This window comes from Schistocerca nitens, chromosome 2, assembly GCF_023898315.1.
Source record: "Schistocerca nitens isolate TAMUIC-IGC-003100 chromosome 2, iqSchNite1.1, whole genome shotgun sequence".
Classification (NCBI taxonomy): domain Eukaryota; kingdom Metazoa; phylum Arthropoda; class Insecta; order Orthoptera; family Acrididae; genus Schistocerca; species Schistocerca nitens.
This window is the reverse complement of record NC_064615.1, coordinates 1,182,917,413-1,182,939,544: the sequence shown is the minus strand read 5'-3', so window position 1 is coordinate 1,182,939,544 and position 22,132 is coordinate 1,182,917,413. Positions and strand designations below refer to the sequence as shown.

General features: G+C 38.3%; 1 protein-coding gene across 1 annotated transcript in view; it reads right to left on the bottom strand.

Moving 5' to 3' along the window:
• Nucleotides 1–22,132, bottom strand: part of LOC126235648 (dynein axonemal heavy chain 3) — a 1,245,905-nt gene that overhangs the window by 1,107,116 nt on the left and 116,657 nt on the right. The window contains exon 10 of the mRNA XM_049944362.1: nt 1,413–1,597. Coding sequence (XP_049800319.1) covers nt 1,413–1,597 — 185 coding nt within the window. The remainder of the gene's footprint in view (nt 1–1,412; nt 1,598–22,132) is intronic.

Below are 22,132 nucleotides of genomic sequence, written 5' to 3'. Positions count from 1 at the left end.
AAGTTGTTGGGGCAGCCAAGACTGGAGGGCATTATCTCTCCAGGAAAACTGGCCTCTCTATTCCAAGCTGAAATTACTGCAATCAGGGCATGTATGGAGGAGAATATGTATAGGCGCTACAAGGGCTGTAGCATCCACATCTATTCAGACAGCCAGGCACCCCTGAAATCATTGGCAGCTCCTGCAACAAGATCTAAGATTGTTGCAGAATGCCACATGGTTCTGGTGGATCTAGGGGGAAGCAATAGGGAAAACCTAGTGTGGGTCCCTGGCCACTCAGAGATCTGTGGCAATGAACAAGCCAACAGATTGGCTAGGATGGGGGCAACAACTCCATTTATTGGACCGGAACCTGTCCTGACAATCACCAAGGCTATGATCAAATTAGAATTACAGAATTGGCTTAGGAAACAGCATGCAGGATATTGGACCAACGTCCATAAACAAAAACATGGTAAGGTAATGATGCCCAAGCCATGTTTTAAAAGAAGCTCTGTAATCCTGGGATTGAACAGGAAAGAGATCAAACTCATGACAGGACCGATGACCGGCCATGGGAATTTTAAAAAACACCTGCACACAATGGGTATAATGGAAGAGGACCCTAAATGCAGGATCTGTGATGAGGGTGAAGAAACTGCATCACTCCTAATCTTTGAATGCATGGCACTGGAGAGTACAAGATACAGAATCTTCGGGACAACTAGACCTGAACAAATTGTGTCCAACAAAAAACTGGTAGAGGGCACTATTTAATGGCTTTGGTTGGCTTTACTAGACATACAGGGAGCAATACTGCACAATAAATGTAGTTTCGGTGTGGGCAGTGGTGGGTTATACAGAAGCTGTTTTAGCTTCCCTGTTAAAATCAAATCAAATCAACTCAAAAATAATCTGAACAACTAATTGAAAAGTGGCCTTGACTGAAAACTTTTGCAAGTCTTACACAAGTCATTAACATTCAATGACGTGGCTTCGATTCACTCATCCTATCAGTCACAAAATAAGAAATATTTTACCATTATTTATTTTTTAACATTCTATTAACTGAAGACATTTATGACAGGCACCATTTCAATTTGGTCCAAGGCCAAGAAGGAAAAACTGTCTTTGCCTTCCCCATGATGATGAATTCTGCCAACCACCTCTTGCAATAAATATTTAAAACACTTTACAGACATTTTCTTGAGATTTATAAACATTCACATTATAAGGCTGCTTGACTTAATAGTGTTTTAGTTCTATAATACACCTTTTTCTTTTGTGGAATCTGGTATGATATTCAAAAGCTACTCTGAAGATATTTTGAAGATGTTTACTTTTACTGCAGTTTTAAAGTGTGACATTCAAATGAAAATAAATAAATCAATCAATCAATCAAATTCTTTGAATATAGCATATTATGGATTTACCTGAAAGAATAGCATGATCCATCAGAAAGAGTACATTCTCTGCTGATATACGAATCTGCTCTTTCAAATTAAACATCGTAACATCTCTGCACTCAATTATGTAGTTATTTAGCTCTACTAATTCTGCTGTTGTCTTAGGCATTTCTCGGACTCTATCAGACATCTCATCAAAAGCAGCACATATTCTGAAATAACAAATTTCTGTTAAACACATTCAAACGGCACAAGATTTTTTAATAAAGTATTAAGAAAATGTACCATAACCACTACACCGGTATTCATGTTATGGACAGCTCTTTTACATTTATTAAAACAATTTAAAAGGGCCAAAGGTATAATTAAAATGCTAATTTTCACTATAGTTATGTAGTTTCAAAAATCAAGTCCCATACATTGTATCTACTTAATAGCTGACAATTTTTGTGAATTATCATTAACAAGTCAACACAACTCCAAAGCAATTGATGAAAGTAAACAGATTTGTTTCCACAGGCATTCTTCGGTACTAAATAGATGAACAGAACAGATTAAGAGAAAAAGCTGTCATCTGGACATCTGTCATTTGGTTCTCATAAACCATGCCAAAAAAGTTAGCAGTCTCCCAAAGAAAATATTGACCTGCTTCCTTGAATTATAATTACTGTTCTGCGTAGACAACACTGGCACAAGTAAGTACTTATTCAATATCATACCAGTAACATACAGGTGAGCATAAATCACTGAAAAATTCCACACTATCTAACAGTACATTATATCAACCACTTTGTCTAGTACAAGAGCAAAACAAATCTTTGTTCAATAGAAGGGTGGCCACAAAGAGAAGCAATACAGCTGAAGTCAATAACTTAACTTGTTTAAGAATCAGAACCAAATACACACACTTGAATCAGTTGTTTCCTGTGCCTGTATCCCCAAAGGCAGCTCGAATTGTGCAGCCCTCTGATCCAAGTGTATCTACTTTGGGTATCATTCTTAACACCTATCTTCTCCATCTTACGTGAAAGCAATCATATCTATTACATACAATTGCATAATGATCAGATTCAATTATTAAAACAGAAAGTTCAGGATTGAATAACAATGACACTGTTTACTTAATTATATGGCATTCAAATAATAAAATACGTAAAAATAAATCAATCACAGTATATTATTTGTGCTGAGAGGTGCCAACAGGAACTGAACAAGTGGAGCACATGAGATGAACATGGGGAAAGTGAGGGGAAGGGACGGCTGAAATAGCAGAAGAGTGTATGGGAATGCAATGCCAGGCAAAGGTCATCCTGGCCTGATGTTTCGCTCATGTCTATATAAGTTTCATCTGCTCCATCTAAAGCATTCAACCTCAAATAGTGCCTCTAGTGTTGCATAAAAACACGGGAGAACTGCCGGATATCAGTAACGTCCTGCCACGATATTTCGGCGCAGAGTCTTCTGGCCATCTTCAGGTGAGTACCACTGTAGTAGTACTGGCGAGAATGCGCTGAGCTCCGCTATTTAAAGCCGTATTGAGATGACATTGCGCATGCACTGCTCAGCGTGCGCGTTTATAACGGCTCCGTGCACTGCGCCTCATGCCCTCCACTGTGAATGCCTGGCGTATCAGTATCAGGTCGATTTCCATCTTTATGCAGATAACTACGTCAACTACAAAGTTTCTCTATAACAGGATTCCAAGGAGGGTTTAGCTGATAACCGTTATCTCGATTGATGAGAGTCTCGTTGTCAGACAACCTTATTTCCACAGATTCATTGATAATCGAGCTCCAAAAGTTTGATGTATGGGGCAAAATTTTTATGTCGTCGTAATTCATGGAATGGTCTGTGGAAATACAATGTTCGGCGATTGCGGACTTGGTGGGTTGGAGAAGGTGAGTATCCCGTTGGTGTTCCACAGTGTGTTCCTGCACAGTTCGTGTTGTTTGCCCTATATATGATTTGCCGCATTCACACGGAATTTTGAAAACACCTGGTTTACGCAGGCCCAGGTCATCTTTAACGGATCCCACCAGTGATGAAATTTTTGAAGGAGGGCGAAAGATGACTCTCACTTGATTCATTCTCAATATTCTGCCTATCTCTGAAGAAATATTTCCAATAAATGGTAGATAAACAGTCGACCTGAAAGCCTCTTCCTCTTCCTTGTTCCGTCGTTTGTAGGTCATCATCACTCTGTTCACTTGCCTAGGTGAAAAGCCATTGTTCAAAAATTCAAAAATACTTTTTGCAGGTGTTCCAGCTCCGCTTGAAGACTGTCGGCGTCAGAGATAGTATGGGCACGGTGGACCAAGGATTTGAGAACGCCCATTGTTTGTGCTGGATGGTGGCAACTAGTAGCTTGTAGATACAGGGCTTTCTGTACACCGAGTGACCAAGTGTGCCATCACTCTTCCATCCCACCAAGACGTCTAAAAATGGCAGACAACCATCTTTCTCTATCTCCATGGTAAACTTTATGTTTTCATGTATGGAGTTCATGTGACGTAAAAATTCTTGGAGACGGTCCAGACCATGAGGCCACACTATAAAAGTGTCATCAACGTACTGCCAAAATACTGTCGGTTTAAAAGTGGCAGAGTCGTGTGCCTAAAAAGATTGGCCACCAGGGGAGACAAAGGACTCCCCATAGCAACACCGTCAGATTGTTCGTAAAATTTGAAGTTCGAAGAAGCTGTATCCCGTCTTGATACAGATGAAGCGGAGGAAGTTCGTTGAGAGTCTTGCCGTGTATTGACCAGTGGTGCACCAATGAATAATAACATCTCGCCCATGGAGAGGATAGCCCTCCATAACTTACGAGCAGATGTGGATACAGTAGACTTAAAATCTGACAAAATCTGACAGTGTCACCATGGGGAGTCCTTTGTCTCCCCTGGTGGCCAATCTTTTTATGGAGGATTTTGAGGAGAGAGCACTCGACTCTGCCACTTTTAAACCGACAGTATTTTGTCGGTACGTTGACGACACTTTTATAGTGTGGCCTCATGGTCTGGACCGTCTCCAAGAATTTTTACGTCACATGAACTCCATACATGAAAACATAAAGTTTACCATGGAGATAGAGAAAGATGGTTGTCTGCCATTTTTAGACGTCTTGGTGCGACGGAAGAGTGATGGCACACTTGGTTACTCGGTGTACAGAAAGCCCACTCATACAGACCTGTATCTACAAGCTACTAGTTGCCACCATCCAGCACAAACAATGGGCGTTCTCAAAACCTTCCACTGTGCCCATACTATCTCTGACGCCGACAGTCTTCAAGCGGAACTCGAACACCTGCAAAAAGTATTTTTGAAGAATGGCTTTTCACCTAGGCAAGGGAACAGAGTTATGAAGACCTGCAAACGACGGAACAAGGAAGAGGAAGAGGCCTTCAGGTCGACTGTTTATCTACCATTTATTGGGAATATTTCTTCACAGATAGGCAGAATATTGAGAAAGTATCAAGTGAGAGTCATCTTTCGCCCTCCTTCAAAAATTTCATCACTGGTGGGATCTGTTAAAGATGACCTGGGCCTGCGTAAACCAGGTGTTTTCAAAATTCCGTGTGATCGCGGCAAATCATATATAGGGCAAACAACATGAACTGTGCAGGAACGCATTGTGGAACACCAATGGCATACTGGCCTTCTCCAACCCACCAAGTCTGCAATCGCCGAACATTGTGTTTCCACAGACCATTCCATGAATTACGACGACACAAAAATTTTGGCCCATACATCAAACTTTTGGAGCTCAATTATCAATGAATCTTTGGAAATAAGATTGTCTGACAACAAGACTCTCATCAGTCGAGATAACTGTTATCAGCTAAACCCTCCTTGGAATCCTGTTATAGAGAAACTTCGTAGTCAACGTAGTTATCTGCATAATGAGGGAAATCAACCTGATATCGATACGCCAGGCATTCACAGTGGAGGGCATGGAGCGCAGCGCACGGAGCCATTAAGAACACGCACGCTGAGCAGCGCATGCGCAATGTCACCTCAGTACGGCTTTAAATAGCAGAGCTCAGCGCATGCTCACCAGTACTACTACAGTGGCACTCACCTGAAGATGGCCAGAAGACTTTGCGCTGAAATATCGTGGCAGGACGTTACTGATATCCGGCAGTTCTCCCGTGTTTTCATGGAACAATCAGCACGCCGGGAAAGGTTTAAACATCACAGTGCCTCTATTATTTAAAAATGCAGAAGATGGGCAATACCTCATTTACATGTTTCAATAATAAAAAAATTTTAATCAAATCTGATTATACTTCACTCTCTCTTTCTTTAGTGTGTCACATTCAGAATTTGAGCATGTGAAAAAATGAACTTACAACAAGTGTACAGGGTGTGGTGTTTAAATCTGACAAATGGAACATTTAAAAAAAACTAATTTATTAAATCCAAAAACAAATGAAAATCCTTTTACATATAAGTAATGGTATCTTCCAAGAGTAGCATTATTCAATGTAACCCCATTCAGCCACAATGACAGCCTCCAATCATGTCCTGAAGTGACTGCATGCATTCTTCAAATCAGCACTGCTCATATTTGCGAATGCTACTTCGACAATAGTGTGTCGAGATGCGACATTTGGGTGCCTCGTGTTGTTCGTAACACTTTCAACTATGCTCAAAACATAGCAGTCGAGAGGGTTCAAATCCGGGATATTCGGGGGCCATGACACCTTTGACCAGAACATGTCAACATTAACCAAGTTTTGGACTAAATGGCTTGTATGAGCCAGTGCACCATCCTGTTTGTGACTAAGCAAGCTGGGATAATTTTAATTCCCCTCTTGTTTTGCCATCTGCCTCTTTAATTTTTTTTTATCTAATCACCATTAACATATGTGAATATAATCTGTATCTTCATAATAGAGAAAGGTTGACCCTCAGTTTTAAAGAACATAACACCAGATCTAATTTTGTGCTTATTTTTATGTATGTGATTGATTTTCTAATTTATTTTGGCTAATCCTTTTTAGTATCTTTTGTTATAGGGTGAAATCAGTAATTGTTTTGTAACTTAGATTCTATTGTTGACGTATAAACAAATATAAATTCTGTACTAATTATAAACATTTGAAAGACAAAGTCTTGGTCATCTTAAAGTATTTATTTTGCTCTATTCGAAAACATGTTAGCAAAGCCAGCCCTTCATTAATTCCAAAGTAATTAACAGTTTTGTCAAATGTATTGTCTACATAACAATGTATGTTAATTTCATCATTTAAACAAATAATTTGGCCTAAACCTTGTAGTAGAAGAAACTGTTAAAAAGACAGAATTTTTTGATGTATTCAGTTAATTTAATGAGTTAAGTTTTAATTGTAATTTCTGTATATTTAACTTTAAATAATGTGTAGTTTCAGGGCCTATTATTGTGATGATATATAAGGGCCCAATTTTTGGCCACGAGACAGCCCGCAGCCGAGTTTCAGACGAGAAACCTGTGTTGGTTAGGTCAACAACAATGCTTCAACGTAACTGCGGAATAAGTGTTAAACAATTAGGCCATGTGTAAAAACAATGACAGTATCTGCTCCACATGTACCTTTCTATTCTCCAAGAACTGTGAACTTCGTGATTGCGTTTTTACTGCTCGTAGATGTTCGACAGTAAACTATTGTGTATTTTTTTTGTGGGTGGGTGGAGGGGGGGGTAAACATTGAAATTAAGGTACTGTAAAACGCAACTTTGCACCTGTCGGCTACATTATTTACAGTAGTCAATGTCGGGATTACACACCCCATTTTTCAGCCAATATGTCAGCACTGAGGACAACAAACGAAATAAATAAAGCAGGCAGAACCACTACATGTGGTACCCCAGGTGAGGACTATTGTATGTGGTCACAATAAACTCATGAACACTGACAGTGAAGTGTGAACTCGAGTGGTTTACAGTACAGTTTTAAATGGAAGAGATGATACAGCCAATAAGCACTGGCATTTCATAATGAAGAAGGTGCTGCAGCCAATCAGCGAGCAGATTCTATGGAAACAGCCGCAGAGTACAGGAGCAGCCAATCAGCACACTGATGGACACAGCTGACCAAGATAAACAAGACACCTCGTCAAGAGAATTACAGCTTGCTGCAGCCATGCGGACAATTACAACAGCAGTAGCAGCAGCAGCAGCAGAAGAGTGAAAAAAAAAGTAATTCATTTCAAAACCTGTTTTTTATTAAGTGATACACAATGAGTAGCCTTAACGAACAATACAGTGAGACTCAAGACAAAGATGTAGAGGTTAAGTTGATAAATGAACAGAATGACGTAAGTGCGACTGGTGTGTATCAATCTGACGTGAATGTAACATTGAATGATGGGGACGAAAATCCTATTGTAGATGAAATGATACAAGCATCATCTATAGTGTATGGTGAGGTGAGCGAATTAGACGAAAACAGTACTGAAGTGGGTGAGATCATTAAGGTTAAGGAGGAGGAACTTAGAAGCAAAAGTCAGCAAGAGCAAAAGTTTATGGCAGACGGAAATATGGAAGCGATGTTAAGGCAAATGATGAGTATTTTAAGTAATATGTGTACAAAAGATGACATTAGTAGTATTAGAACCGATATGACTAGCTTAAAAGGTGAACTGAAGAAAGAAATTAAAAAGGAAATTAAGGTAGCCTTTCAGAATTAAATAAGAAGGTTGAGGCCGTAGGGAAAGATTGTGATGAAAAGATAAATGAAGTTGTACATAACACTAATGACAAATTAACATTAATGAGTAATAAATGTGTAGAACAGAAACTCTGTGATGACTATAGTAGGAGGGTGGAGGCTTCTGAAAAACAGTGTAAAGATTAAGTCAAAGCAGCCAGGAAATTTTGTGCTGAAAACAGTGTTAAAGTTGAGAACTAAATCAATCAAATTAAAAATGATTTTGAAATGGAAATAGAAACCAAGTTTGAAGTAGTGGTAGAAGAAAAACTGGTAAAAGTAAATAAAAAAAGTAGATTCAAAATTGGCTGAAATAGAGAAAAAGGAGGAAGAGGTACAAAATCTAATATATAGAGTATGTAGTGTCTCAAACAGTCCTTCATTTGTTAGTTGTAATTAATTTAATAATTTTGAACCTTATGGGGAATTTAATGATTTGCCTGAAATGTGGAATGACAAAAAGAAAATGTCATTTGTGAGAGGTTTCGTGAAAGGGGATGCTTATGGATGGGCAGCTCAGGTAGCTGATAGTTGTACTTCATGGCAAAACTTTGAGAAAGCATTTTTAGATTGATATTGGTCCAAAGATAAGAAGCAGAGAATTATGAGTGAATTTTGGGGAGGAGAGAGATTTGACTCTAGGAAGGGTACTGTGAAAGTTTTCAGTCAGTTTTGGATAAACAAACTGAAATATTTGAACAAAGAGCTAGGTAGTGAATCAATAATTATGGGTTTAGAAACTAAGTTGCCTCAGAGAGTTAGAGAATTGCTTGTACCTGCCCCTTGGTGTAATATTAGTGATTTATTGAATTATGTTGATAAAGTGGAGAGGGAGAAGCCCTCAGGGGAAGATCGTAGGAGGACTTTTGATGGCAATAATCAATCAGGGAGAGAATTTCAGGTAAATAGGATGAACAGGACTACTTATAGTAGAAATTCAAGGAATCGTTGGGTGGCGGATAGCCAGAATGGGCATGGAAATGGTAGGAGAAATTCAAGTACAAGAAATTGAGGAGATGACTTTAATTCTCAATCAAACCATTAAACCAGATAATGGTCCAGTTTTTGCTCGCACTCAAGCACATAGTGATGAAGAGCCACTTGTATATAAATGTGCTGTAATCAATGGTAATGTAAATGATAGCAGTAAAACGAGTGTAATTTCTAATTCTAGTGAGATGTTGAATGATAGTGTGGGTAGCAATGTTTATCCCATAAAAGGTGAGAAGGAACTTATTATAATAAAATAAAGTGATGAAACAGACTATGTTGATGGTGCTCGGGATGTCCAAAGTGTCAAAAAGGATGTTATATTTTTAAGAGAACATAAGCAATTCAGGTGTTTTGCTTTGTGGTCTAATACTGGAGACAAGGATCAACTTATTAGCCAAGTATTTGAGGACAGTGAAAGTGTGAGTGGGTCTGTTTCTGATAGTAGTTGTAATGATGATAGCAGTAACGAATCCATAGTGATGAAGATGAGTTATTTGAATTTATGATTGATAATGATGGCCATGTGGTAAGTAAAGAAAGAATAAAAGAGGATAGTGTTAGGCCTAATGAAGAGTTAGAGTTTGAGAGTGGTAATGAGGAAGAGGACCATGCTTTCTGTCATTTGACTGTGTCTGATAATCAATTTTATAATCAGTATGATAGTTTATCCAGGGAAAGGATTAATGAGGATTTGTCATATGAAGAAGGTCAGATGGCACGGAAGTGTGGCACCCTGCAATAACAGCAAGTGTACAAGGTATACATGTTAAGTGTTTACTGGACAGTGGTAGTGATTTGAAAGGTATTTCATAGGCATTTTTTGAATCTATTAAGAACACAGAGTAATGCATGTTTCTGGAATAAAAATTAAAGTGCTACTGTCAAGCTATCAAGGAGAGTCAAACAAGATGGACTATTAACTGTGGAACTGGCAGGACAGTTGTTGGAGTGCAATTTGTTGGTGATTCAAAATCTCAGCATTGATGTAATATTTGGGACTAATTTCTTGTGCAATTAGCAAACATGGGGTTCAACACTGCGTCAAATTCATTATGTGGCGATAATGTAGCCCAGCTGTCTGTCTCATTTTTCGTGTTTCCTGAGACAGTCAACCTCTTCTCCTAACCTATCTGTAGTTTATAAGTGAATCACAAACATTCTAGCTTCGACTTTAACGTAATTTGGTACAGTAGGATTCTTCAGTATAGAAATATTTTAGAAAAAGTTTCTCCAGTGTTTCTATGTGTGTGCATTTGTATATATTATGTTATGTTAGTGATAAGTAAGGGAATAAGAGGATGGAAGAAAATAAAGTTGTACCATAGTTAAAGAATTTATCTCCGTCAAAACGGTACGTTAAACAGAAAATGAAAGGTGTCAGCATATGTGGAGGACAATTAACATCTGAAGCAATCAGCTCATGTGTGAAATTAGCATAATTTGGTGCAGCAGCAAAGGCAAATGCATTAAAAACCATCTTAAATACAAGATCTTAATATTAATTGTGTTATAATAGAAGTGTTTGTGTTCAGTGCAATCAGTATATGGAGGTAACTATTAACCTATAGCCTTGTTTAACGTTAAGAATTTACAACTTTAAACATAGTTGCCTGGAGTAATGTTTGTGGAATGTATTAGCAAGACTTGTATGGATATAGCCCTTCAGGCTAGAATACAGTGAAATAACAGGTTGTCTAAGTGATGATTTTCTGTGATTGGTAATGAGAGTTAAGTTTGCCTTAGCAAAAGGATCTGTTACTGTGGAGTGTTTTTCAGCAGAGTCAATTTTGCATTAGATAAGCCGAGCAGGTGTTTGTTTATTAGTTAATGAAGCAATAATGGAATAATAAAATAATAAATAATGTTAGGGTCTTAATGGTTAGGGAGCCTGTCTCTGCAGTAGGGATGTTTTTTGAGAATGCACTCCACCAGCTAATGAGGTAAGAAAGGTAAGTGAAATAATGGAGGTGACAGACATAATTAATGGAAAAGATAACTATATACAAATAAATGTAGTGTAACTGTAATGATGATCTAATTGAGAAGTAGACAACATTGGGTACTGTGTATGTTGTCCAATTCATTCATGACACTGCAGCTGGGCATGAGAGCTTAACAGAAAGAGGAACATTTACAAGTCATATAATGCTGCATCATTGGATATATAGGTTATCTGAAAACTTATATTTGTGTTCTGAGGAACTATGAGCTTAAAGTGGTAATACTGTAAAAAAGAACAATAAATTTGTTGGTTGACTGATAATAGTAATTAATTTATGTGATGGTGACTCTATTCTTTTTTTCATAAAGTAATGATTAGTAAATCTATACTACTACACATCTTGAGTTTTACTAGCGGTAATGTACACATTTTAGGTGATATTTAACAAGTGGGAAAGAAAAAAAGGTCTTTCAAGTTTAATCAGTTTCAGACAGTTATGACTTACGAGTAATGTTTTGTAGTGTAATATGCACCTGATTTAAACTTTTTTCTAGTCCACACCTTTCGTACTACAGTCAAATTTAGTGCTCATTATTGTAATGTTATGAAAACTATGTATTTATTTATGCCATTAATGTTAAACATATTCTTTTACTTAGAAGAAAAAGTAAGTGTACTAAAGTACAGTATTTTGCCTCATTTTTTCATGTACTGTGGTGGAGCAGAGCCACCTCCAAGGGAACTGATCATAGTGCATTTCCTTGCAAACTGCCGCTTCGACCTGTTGAAGGCATGAACAGCTTGCTGAGAAAGTGTGTACAAGCTCATTAAAAGTGCAAAAGTGCTTATGAAATATACTAAACATTAAGCAATTGAAATTTTTTGTCTAAACATGAACTGCAATGCACAGTGTAATTTAGCTTCTTTGCTACCTATCAGGATTAATTTTTTGTCAAGCAAGACAGGACTTGCACAAGTGATAGGTATCTTCGAATGTAATCTTTGCTTACCCAAAAAGGACATCATTTATGATGAAGATGCATAAATTTTAATAACAGAATAGCCTGTAGATAGTTTATGTAAATGTATAATACACTGTATGTGAATATTTTGTAAGGGGATTTTCGTATGGCCAGTTCATAATATAAGCTAAAATTTAAAAAATGTACGTACTGTAGTTTTGATAAGATTTCTTATGTAATATTTTTTTGTGTATAGATTTTATACCCAATTTCTGGCATCACTTGTGGTCACTTAACTGCCTATTTAGCTATTTGAAATATCAATCTGGTCAATCCAATGAGGGGATGATGAGATGAAGCAAGCTGTGATAATTTTAATTCCCCTCTTGTTTTGCCATCTGACCCTTAAATTCACTTTTTTTTTATTTTAAATAATTACCATTAACATAAGTGAATATAATTTGTATTTTCATAATAGACAAAGGTTGGGGCTCAGTTTTAAAAGGTTGGGGCTCAGTTTTAAAGAATTAACCCCAGATCTAATTTGTGCTTAGTTTTATGTATGTAATTGATTTTCTAATTTATTTTCACTATTCCTAGTTAGTACCTTTCATTATAGGGTAAAATCAGTAATTGTTTCGTAACCTAAATTCTATTGTTGATGTATAAACAAACATAAATTCTGTACTAATTATAAACATTTGGAAGACGAAATATTAGTAATCTTAAAGCATTTATTTAGCTCAATTCGAAAACATGTTAGCAACATCCGCCCTTAATTCCAAAGTAATTACCAGTTGTGTATAAAGTACCGTTTGTTTAACTATATCTGTTAATTTCATCATTTAAGCAAATAATTTGGCCTAACCCTTGTAGTAGAAGAAACTGTTAAAAGGAACGAATTTTTTGAGGTATTCAGTTAATTGAATGAGTTAAGTTTTAATAGTACTCTCTGAAAATTAAACATTGAACAATTATAGTTCCAGTGCCTATTATTGTGAGGATATATAAGGGCCTGGGTTTTGGTCAAGAGAGGAGTCAGTCCACGGCCGAGTTTCAGACAAGGAACCTCTGTTGCTTAGAACGACAACAATGTATCAACTTAACAGTGAAATAAGTGTTAAACAATTACCGAAAAACCGAGGGAACTCATTTGTGTGGCTAAATATCATTAAGTGTTGGGAGGCTCCCAGTCCCTCGTCATTAAACGCATAATGTGTTCCCTAGTCGTGACCCAGTATAGGTCGAAAATTGTGGTGCAAACTCATCATTCTTGGAGACATGTATTTAAAAAAAATGAGTTTAACCAAGAAAATTACATGTTAAGACCCCCATAACTCATACAACCCGTTATGAAAATGCCACTTTACACATGTTGGTACTGTTATGTTAGGACAAGATCTGCTACTGCCAATAATATGTTTCTTCTCTGTGTAAGGTAGTGATGAAAAAGGACTGTGTAATAGTTTCTCCACAATGCTTTCATTACCCATTTCAAAACTACTGGAAACTTCTCATACTTAAGAAGCACAAGACATAAGCAACACAACAGCAGTCAGCCAACCAGCCAGCAATGTGCCGAGACATTGACAAAAGAAATAACATCCTGGCTGCAGTCAGGCTGACCAGTGGACAGAGCTGACGCACGTGCAGAGGCACCCGCACAGTGAGGGATTCAGCGGTGTACCCGTGCCAATGCCTTGGCACCTAGTTAGAGCATTAAATACTACCAGGGGTTAGGATAGTGGTAGACAGTTGAGTTGAGGCATTCAAGGACAAATATACTTTATACTGACTAAGAATATCATAATTTCCTAATTTTATTCAGATGTTGGCACATGACTCGCACACTCCCAAGAGACGCCACTGGCATAAGTGTGATGTAAATCGACATCACTACAATGCAACACAGCTCGCATTACGAATACAGGGTGATAATTATTGAACTGTATGGCTTAAAATCGTCAATACTTCTGAACCGTTTGTGTTACAATGTTCAAACAGCACGGTTGCCATGGGGCATGACGGGAATTATACGGACGGTTTGGATTAGTGACGAAGCCCCCTTTCATTTGGACGGGTTCGTCAATGAGCGAACTTGGCATATTTGGGCGACTGACAATCTGCATTTTGCAATTGAGAAGTCTCTCCCCCTCAATGGCTAACTCTGTGATGTGCAATGTCCAATCACAGAATAATCAGTGAGATACTCCTTGCTGGCATGGTGACTACCAAACAGTATGTGATGGTTTTGGAAGATAATTTCATTCCCATTATCCAAAGTGACCCTGATTTCAACAAGATATGTGTCGTGCAAGACGGAGCTCGATCTCATTGAAGCAGGAGAGTGATGTCCTCCTGGAGCACTTTGGGTACCACATTCTGGCTCTGGGGTACCCAAAGGCCACTGGCACGAGCCTCGATTTGCCACCGTATTCTCCAGATCTCAACACATGCGACTCCTTTTTTTGGGGCTATATCAAATAAAAGTGTACAACAATATCCCTAAAACTATTGCTGAGCTAAAACAGCCATCTCGGAGGTCATTGACAGCATCGATGTTCCGACACTTTAGTGGGTCGTGCAGAATTTCACTGTTCGTCCGCACCACATCATCGCTAATGATGGCAGGCATATCAAACATGTCATAACCTAAATCCCAAAATCAGTAGTGATGTTTATATGTTGAATAAAATGTGTTCTTGCAGTAGTTTGCAACTAATTCTTTCTTTCTTTCTTTCTTTCTTTTTTTTTCATATAGTTCAATAATTGTCACCCCGTAACTGAGAACTAGCTGGTAATGAGCAACAAACTGCTAAGAGGCAATGCTTCCAGCAAGCAGTGATGACAGCTACAAGAACAGCAGCCAACACAACACAGTGAGCTGTTGCCACCTGCCAGCAGCAGTTTAACCCGCATCCGGTGACGAGAACTACGGCTGATGACACCAGTACACAGTGAACATCTGCCAATAGCAGCACTGTTCAACAGGTGCAAAACAAAATCTTAATTTACAAAATGAAGTGTTGTGATTTTGTGATCACAGGCCTATAGATATTTCCACATGAGATTGAAATTCATTTACAATTTGGAAGGATGCTATATGTCAGTTGAAGAATTTATGCTGAAGTGTTAAATGAATTGACCATATCAATAATAGACTCACTCACTTAAAACACAACTCTGGTGTTACGGATACTAAATTTTCACAAATTGAATCTACATTAGATACGATGGAATCCAGACCAAAGCAAAAAGACTTGTCAATAAGAAGTTTCAGCTCCCACATAAATGGTAAGATGAATAAACAAGAAAAAACAATGGAATTAGGATTTAAATGGATACACAGTTTACACGATCACTTAAACGTTCAAAGAAATTTTGGGATTGCAGACTATCGTTGAAAACTTCACTCCACGACATTTCAACTGGGTATCTGTCAATCATCTTCAGGTGATTCATCAAAAACTAATGAAGACCTTCTCTGCTCCGCCTTACGTAGCGTAGTGATAGTATTGCCATGCACGCATCACAGTCACGGTGACAGAAGGACCACACCGCCCAGCGACAGTGCCCTCGCTGGTGCAAAAGGTTGGATTGATTTACAAACTTCAAAATTTACAGCACAGGAAATGTCTACTGAAGCTTCTGAATACATACTGAACATTTCAAGGGATAACATGTAGGTCTTTTTGTATGCGTAAGAGGTAAAAACAATGCATATCTGGCATTTCTGGAGATGATGAGACAAGCACTAACATATGCTTACGCACAGTGGCTAAGGGGCAGCAATAAGTGTGATATTGCATGATGTATGTGGGTGCTGAGGTTCACGGTTAATTGTAACAAGTAGTTTTAGGATGATCAAGGAACTAATCAGTTATGTTACCATTTGTTACTTAGCTCCGATGGAGGTGTTTCATGGTTTGGGTATGACATGTATAGCAGTGACAGCTCCAAGAGAGACTGTTCGCATTCTGGAGACCAGTGAAGCTTTTACCACTTGTGTAAGGGACAAGAAAGTATCCCTTACAGCAAGGAACTCTAGTTTTATGGATAATGACTTGCAAACTCATGTTACACACACACACACACACACACACACACACACACACACACACACACACACACACACACACACACACACACACAACACAAAAATCATACTAGCACACATTGAAAAATTCTTCTATGGGTTAAAAGGAGTTGTCAAAGAGATGTCGTTTCAATTTTCATGTGAACTTATCAGTGGATGACTGATGATCTCACTCCTTTCTTGGCCACACCACAGCTGGGTGATGGATAGTGTAACTGAATTCTCTTTTGAGTATTATACCTACGAATGCTACTGTTGTTTCCAAACTGTGACTGACTGCAAACTTTATTAAGGAGTAAATATACAATGAGGCTGTTGTAAGGCTGCCCAACTGTCAACAAGAGGTTCTAATGTGGACTCCACACATTATCCTCTTCGCACACTTGTGGGCAACAAACACGTTTCTCCTCAATGACAAGTTATCCCATGACTTGATGCCGTAAGATATTAGTGAATGAAAGCACAGGAAATGTAAGTAAAATTTCTTACATTTTCATCTCTTACCAGTGTATTTTGCAAGTGATCAGCCACCCACATATTCCTGTGAATCTGTTTTAGTTTTCCTGTTGTCTTACTTAGACTACCTGACAGTTTTAGAATACCTGAACAATTTTAACACTGTCTTACACAATGTCAGCTAGCATGATTGTGTAAGTGATCACAGGCAAGACTGGGGGAGAGAGAGATTGTGTGTGATTTCATCTAAGATGGCTTTTTTTTCTATTTCCTTGCAATTTGTGCATTTTAACCACATTTGTTTCTACTAATTTCATATGGGCACTGATAACTACATTGTTCAGTGCCTGTAACCCACAAACAGAAGTTACAAAGTAAAAATATTGAAGCAAATTTGTAATATGTGACTTCCAGTTCAACATAAACACCTAGGAATAGGGAATATTATTTTATTTGTTGACTGTTTTGTAGAGAAGATTGTTGTGTAGAGAAGTTATGAAGGGAAGTCTTGTTGAAGGTTAGGTTGAGACTGTCTAAGTAAGTTATTTCAAGGGAGATGTCATGGTTTCTACATAGAACAGATTTTCTGGTCCAGACTGTATACCAATTACATTCCTTTCAGAGTATGCTGATGCATTAGCTCCATACTTAACGATCATATACAACCGTTCGCTCAATGAAAGATCCGTATCCAAAGACTGGAAAGTTGCACAGGTAACACCAATATTCAAGAAAGGTAGTCGGAGTAATCCACTTAATTACAGGCCCATATCATTAACATCAATATGCAGCAGGATTTTGGAACATATATTGTGTTCAAACATTATGAATTACCTCAAAGAAAATGGTCTATTGACACACAGTCAACATGGGTTTAGGAAACATCGTTCTTGTGAAACACAACTAGTTTTTTATTCGCATGAAGTGTTGAGTGCCACTGACAAGGGAGTTTAGATCAATTCTGTATTTGTGGATTTTAGAAGCCTTTTGACACTGTACCACACAACCAGTTTCTAGTAAAATTGCATATTTATGGAATTTCATCTCAGTTATGTGACTGGATTTGTGACTTCCTATCAGAGAGGTCACAGTTCATAGTAGTTGACAGAAAGTCATCGAGTGAAACAGAAGTGATTTCTGGCATTCCCGAAGGTAGTGTTATAGGCCCTTTACTGTTCCTTATCTATACAAACGATTTGGGAGACAATCTGAGCAGCTGTCTTAGGTTGTTTGCAGATGACACTGTCATTTATCGACTAATAAAGTCACCAGAAGATCAAAACAAATTGCAAAACAATTAAGAGAAGATATCTGAATGGTGTGAAAATTGGCAGTTGACCCTAAATAACGAAAAGTGTGTGGTCATCCACATGAGTGCTAAAAGGAACTCGTTAAACTTTGGTTACACGATAAATCAGTCTAATATAAAGGCCGTAAATTCAACTAAATACCTCGGAATTACAATTACAGTCACCTTAAATTGAAAGGAACACACAGAAAATGTTGTGGGAAAGGCTAACCAAAGACTGTGTTTTATTGGCAGGACACTTCGAAAATGTAACAGATCTACTGAAGAGACTGCCTACACTATGCTTGCCCATCCTCTTTTGGAATACTGCAGCGCGGTGTGGGATCCTTACCAGATAGGACTGACAGAGTACATCAGAAAAGATGAAAGAAGGGCAACACGTTTTGTATTATCATGAAATATGGGAGAGAGTGTCACTGAAATGATAAAGGATTTGGGCTGAACATTACGAGCAGAAAAGAGTTTTTCATTGCGACGGAATCTTCTCACGAAATTCCAATCACCAACTTTCTCCTCTGAATGTGGAAATATGTTGTTGACACTGACCTGCATAGGGAGAAATGATCACCAAGATAAAATAAGGGAACTCAGAGCTCATATGGAAAGATACTGGTGTTTGTTCTTTCCGCACACTATACGAGATTGGAATAACAGAGAATTGCGAAGGTGGCTTGATGAACCCTCTGCCAGCCACTTAAATGTGATTTGCAGAGTATCCATGGAGATGTAGATGTAAAAGAAGAATTTGTTAACATCTAATATAAATTTAACTTTTAGGAAGTCTTCTTTGTAGGTATGTGTACGAAGTGTGTGCTTGTATGGAGGTGAAAGATAGACAATAACGAGTTCTGAAAACATGACGATAGTAGCTTTTGAAATGAGGTGCTGCACAAGTATGTTGAAAATCAGATGGGTAGTTTGAATAAATAATGAGGAGGAACATCCATGTAAAGAATTGAAAGAGCTGTTCTAAAGATTAAGTTTCAGATGTTTTTTTGAATTTAGTCATATTCCCAGTCACAGATTTAACATGAACAGGAAGTTTATTACATAGTTTTATGCTTGAATAATGTACTCCTTTCTGTACCATGTGGAGATTTTTTATATCTTTCTGAAGATCATGTTTACTTCTTGCATCTCGATCACGATATTCGCTGTTTTGTAAACTGTATGATTAGTTCACAAAGCACATTAGTAACAGACTGTATTGGCATGTCATGGTGAGGATCCCCATCTGTTTGAATAAATTTCCACAAGAGCATCTAGGATGCACTGTACCCATAATTATGATTATTCTCTTCGGTGTAATGAAGACTCTCTTTGCTCGTGCCCCAGAACACGATGCCGTATGTCATGGGAATATGACTGAATGGAAATATCCAAAATATGCAGCTTTGATTATTTCCAAGTCACAAACAGATGAAACTGAGTGAATGGCAAATGCTGCCGAATTCAGTGTTTTAGATGGGTCGAGTCCACAGCTTGTGGTCTCGCGGTAGCATTCTCGCTTCCTGAGCACAGGGTCCTGGGTTCGATTCCCGGCGGGGTCAGGGATTTTCACCTGCCTCGAGAGGACTGGGTGTTGTTGTGTCATCTTCATCATCATCATCATCATCATCATTCACACCCTTTACAGTTGGAGGAAGGCAATAGCGAACCACCTCTGCTAGGACCTCGCCTAGTATGGCAGTGCGGGTCTCCCACATTGTCTCCTACACTCTGTCAAGGAGTATGGGATTTCATCGTCATCATCACATGGATCGATGACGTGAACTGTCCAGTTTAGATTGTTGTTAATGTGTAATCCCAGGAGGGACTCAACACTCAATATTTCTTTGTCACCACACTTTCATTTCAATAATTCCCTGTTTTTTGTTTCTGTCTGAAACTGAATGAAATGAGTCTTGTTAACATTGAGTGACAGACTATTTGAAGTAAGTGGTTGCGTTCTCTATCATAATGGTTGTGTCATCTGCAAATAAGTGAAGTGTGCTTTTAGTGTCATGCACCATGGCAGTTCGCTGATAAAGATTAGGAAAAGTAAGGGACTAAGCACAGAACCTTGTGGTACTCCACATTTCACTGTGCCCCAATCAGAGCAGGTAGGTGCCATTGCAGAATTATTCAATACTGTCTTCTGCTTTCTGTCATCTAGATATGATACAAGCCACATCCATATTTTATCACATAAGCCATTGTGCCCAGCCTTCATAAGCAGAATTTTGTCATCTGCACAGTGGAATGATGTAGACAGATCACATAAGATTCCACATGATGACATTTTATTGTTTACAGATTCAAGGGTTAGCAGACAAATAGGAAAATGGCATTGTTATTGCATTTGAAGTAGAATTCATATCAAATAAAGCTTCCAAATGAGAATTTTGACTTATCTAATCAAGTATATCATATACACCTGTGCACAGAAACTAATTAAAATTTGTTACAAGATTACTTTTTTAATACCTCTTCCACAGATTTGAAGTTAAGTACTAGAATCACATCAGTTGACTGCAGTTTTTACTTCAAGACAAATAACCAACTGGCTTGGAATTAAATTAATTTTTTTTTATTTATTGTCCCCCCTCCCATGAACCATGGCCCTTGCTGATGGTGGGGAGGCTAGCGTGCCTCAGCGATACAGATAGCTGTACCATAGGTGCAACCACAGTGGAGGGGTATCTGTTGAGAGGCCAGAGAAATGTGTGATTCCTGATGAGGGGCAGACTTTTCAATAGTTGCAGGGGCAACAGTCTGGATGATTGACTGATGGCCTTGTAACACTAACCAAAACGATCTTGCTGTGCTGGTACGGCAAACGGCTGAAAGCAAGGGGAAACTACAGCCGTAATTTTTCCCGAGGGCATGCAGCTTTACTGTATGGTTAAATGATGATGGCGTCCTCTTGGGTAAAATATTCCTGAGGTAAAATAGTCCCCCATTCAGATCTCCGGGCGGGGACTATTCAGGTGGACATCGTTATCAGTAGCAAGAAAACAGGCGTTCTGCGGACCAGAGTGTGGAATGTCCGATCTCTTAATCAGGCAGGTAGGTAGAAAATTTAAGAAGGGAAATGGATTGGTTAAATTTCTGGTCTGGTGAATACAAGGTTATAAATACAAAATCAAATACGGGTAATCCAGGAGTAGGTATAATAATGAATAAAAGAAATAGGAGTGTGGGTAAACTACTACAAACAGCGTAGTGAACGCATTATTGTGGCCAAGAGAGACATGAAGCCCACATCTACCACAGTAGTAACAGTTTATATGCCAACTAGCTCCACAGATGACGAAGACATTGATGAAATGTATGATGAGACAAAAGAAATTATTCAGATAGTGAAGGGAGACGAAAATTTAATAGTCATGGGTGACTGGAATTCGATAGTAGGAAAAGGAAGAGAAGGAAACGTAGTAGGTGAATATGGACTGGGGGTAAGAAATGAAACAGAAAGCCGTCTGGTAGAATTTTGCACAGAGCATAACTTAATCATAGTAACACTTGGTTCAAGAACCATAAAAGAAAGTTGTATACATGGAAGAGGCCTGGAGATACTCAAAGGTTTCAGATGGATTATATAATGGTAAGACAGAGATTTAGGAACCAGGTTTTAAATTGTAAGACATTTCCAGGGGCAGATGCGGACTCAGACAACAATCTATTGGTTATGAACTGCAGATTAAAACTCAAGAAACTCCAAAAAGGTGGAAATTTAAGGAGATGGGACCTGGATAAACTGACAGAACCAGAGGTTGTAGAGAGTGTCAGGGAGAGCATTAGGGAACGATTGACAAGAATGGGGGAAAGAAATACAGTAGAAGAAGAATGGGTAGCTTTGAGGGGTGAAATAGTGAAGGCAGCAGAGGGTCAAGTAAGTAAAACGATGAGGGCTAGTAGAAATCCTTGTGTAACAGAAAATATACTGAATTTAATTGATGAAAGGAGAAAATATAGAAATGCAATAAATGAAGCAGACAAAAAGGAATACAAATATCGCAAAAATGAGATCGACAGGAAGTGCAAAATGGCTAAGCAGGGATGGCTGGAGGACAAATGTAAGGATGTAGAGGAAAATCACACTAGGGGTAAGATAGATAATGCCTACAGGAAAATTAATGAGACTTTTGGAGAAAAGGGGAAAACTTGTATGAATAACAAGAGCTCAGATGGAAACCCAGTTCTAAGCAAAGAAGAGAAAGCAGAAAGGTGGAAGGAGTTTATAGAGGGTCTATACAAGGGCAATGTTCTTGAGGACAATATTATGGACATGCACGAGGATGTAGATCAAGATGAAATGG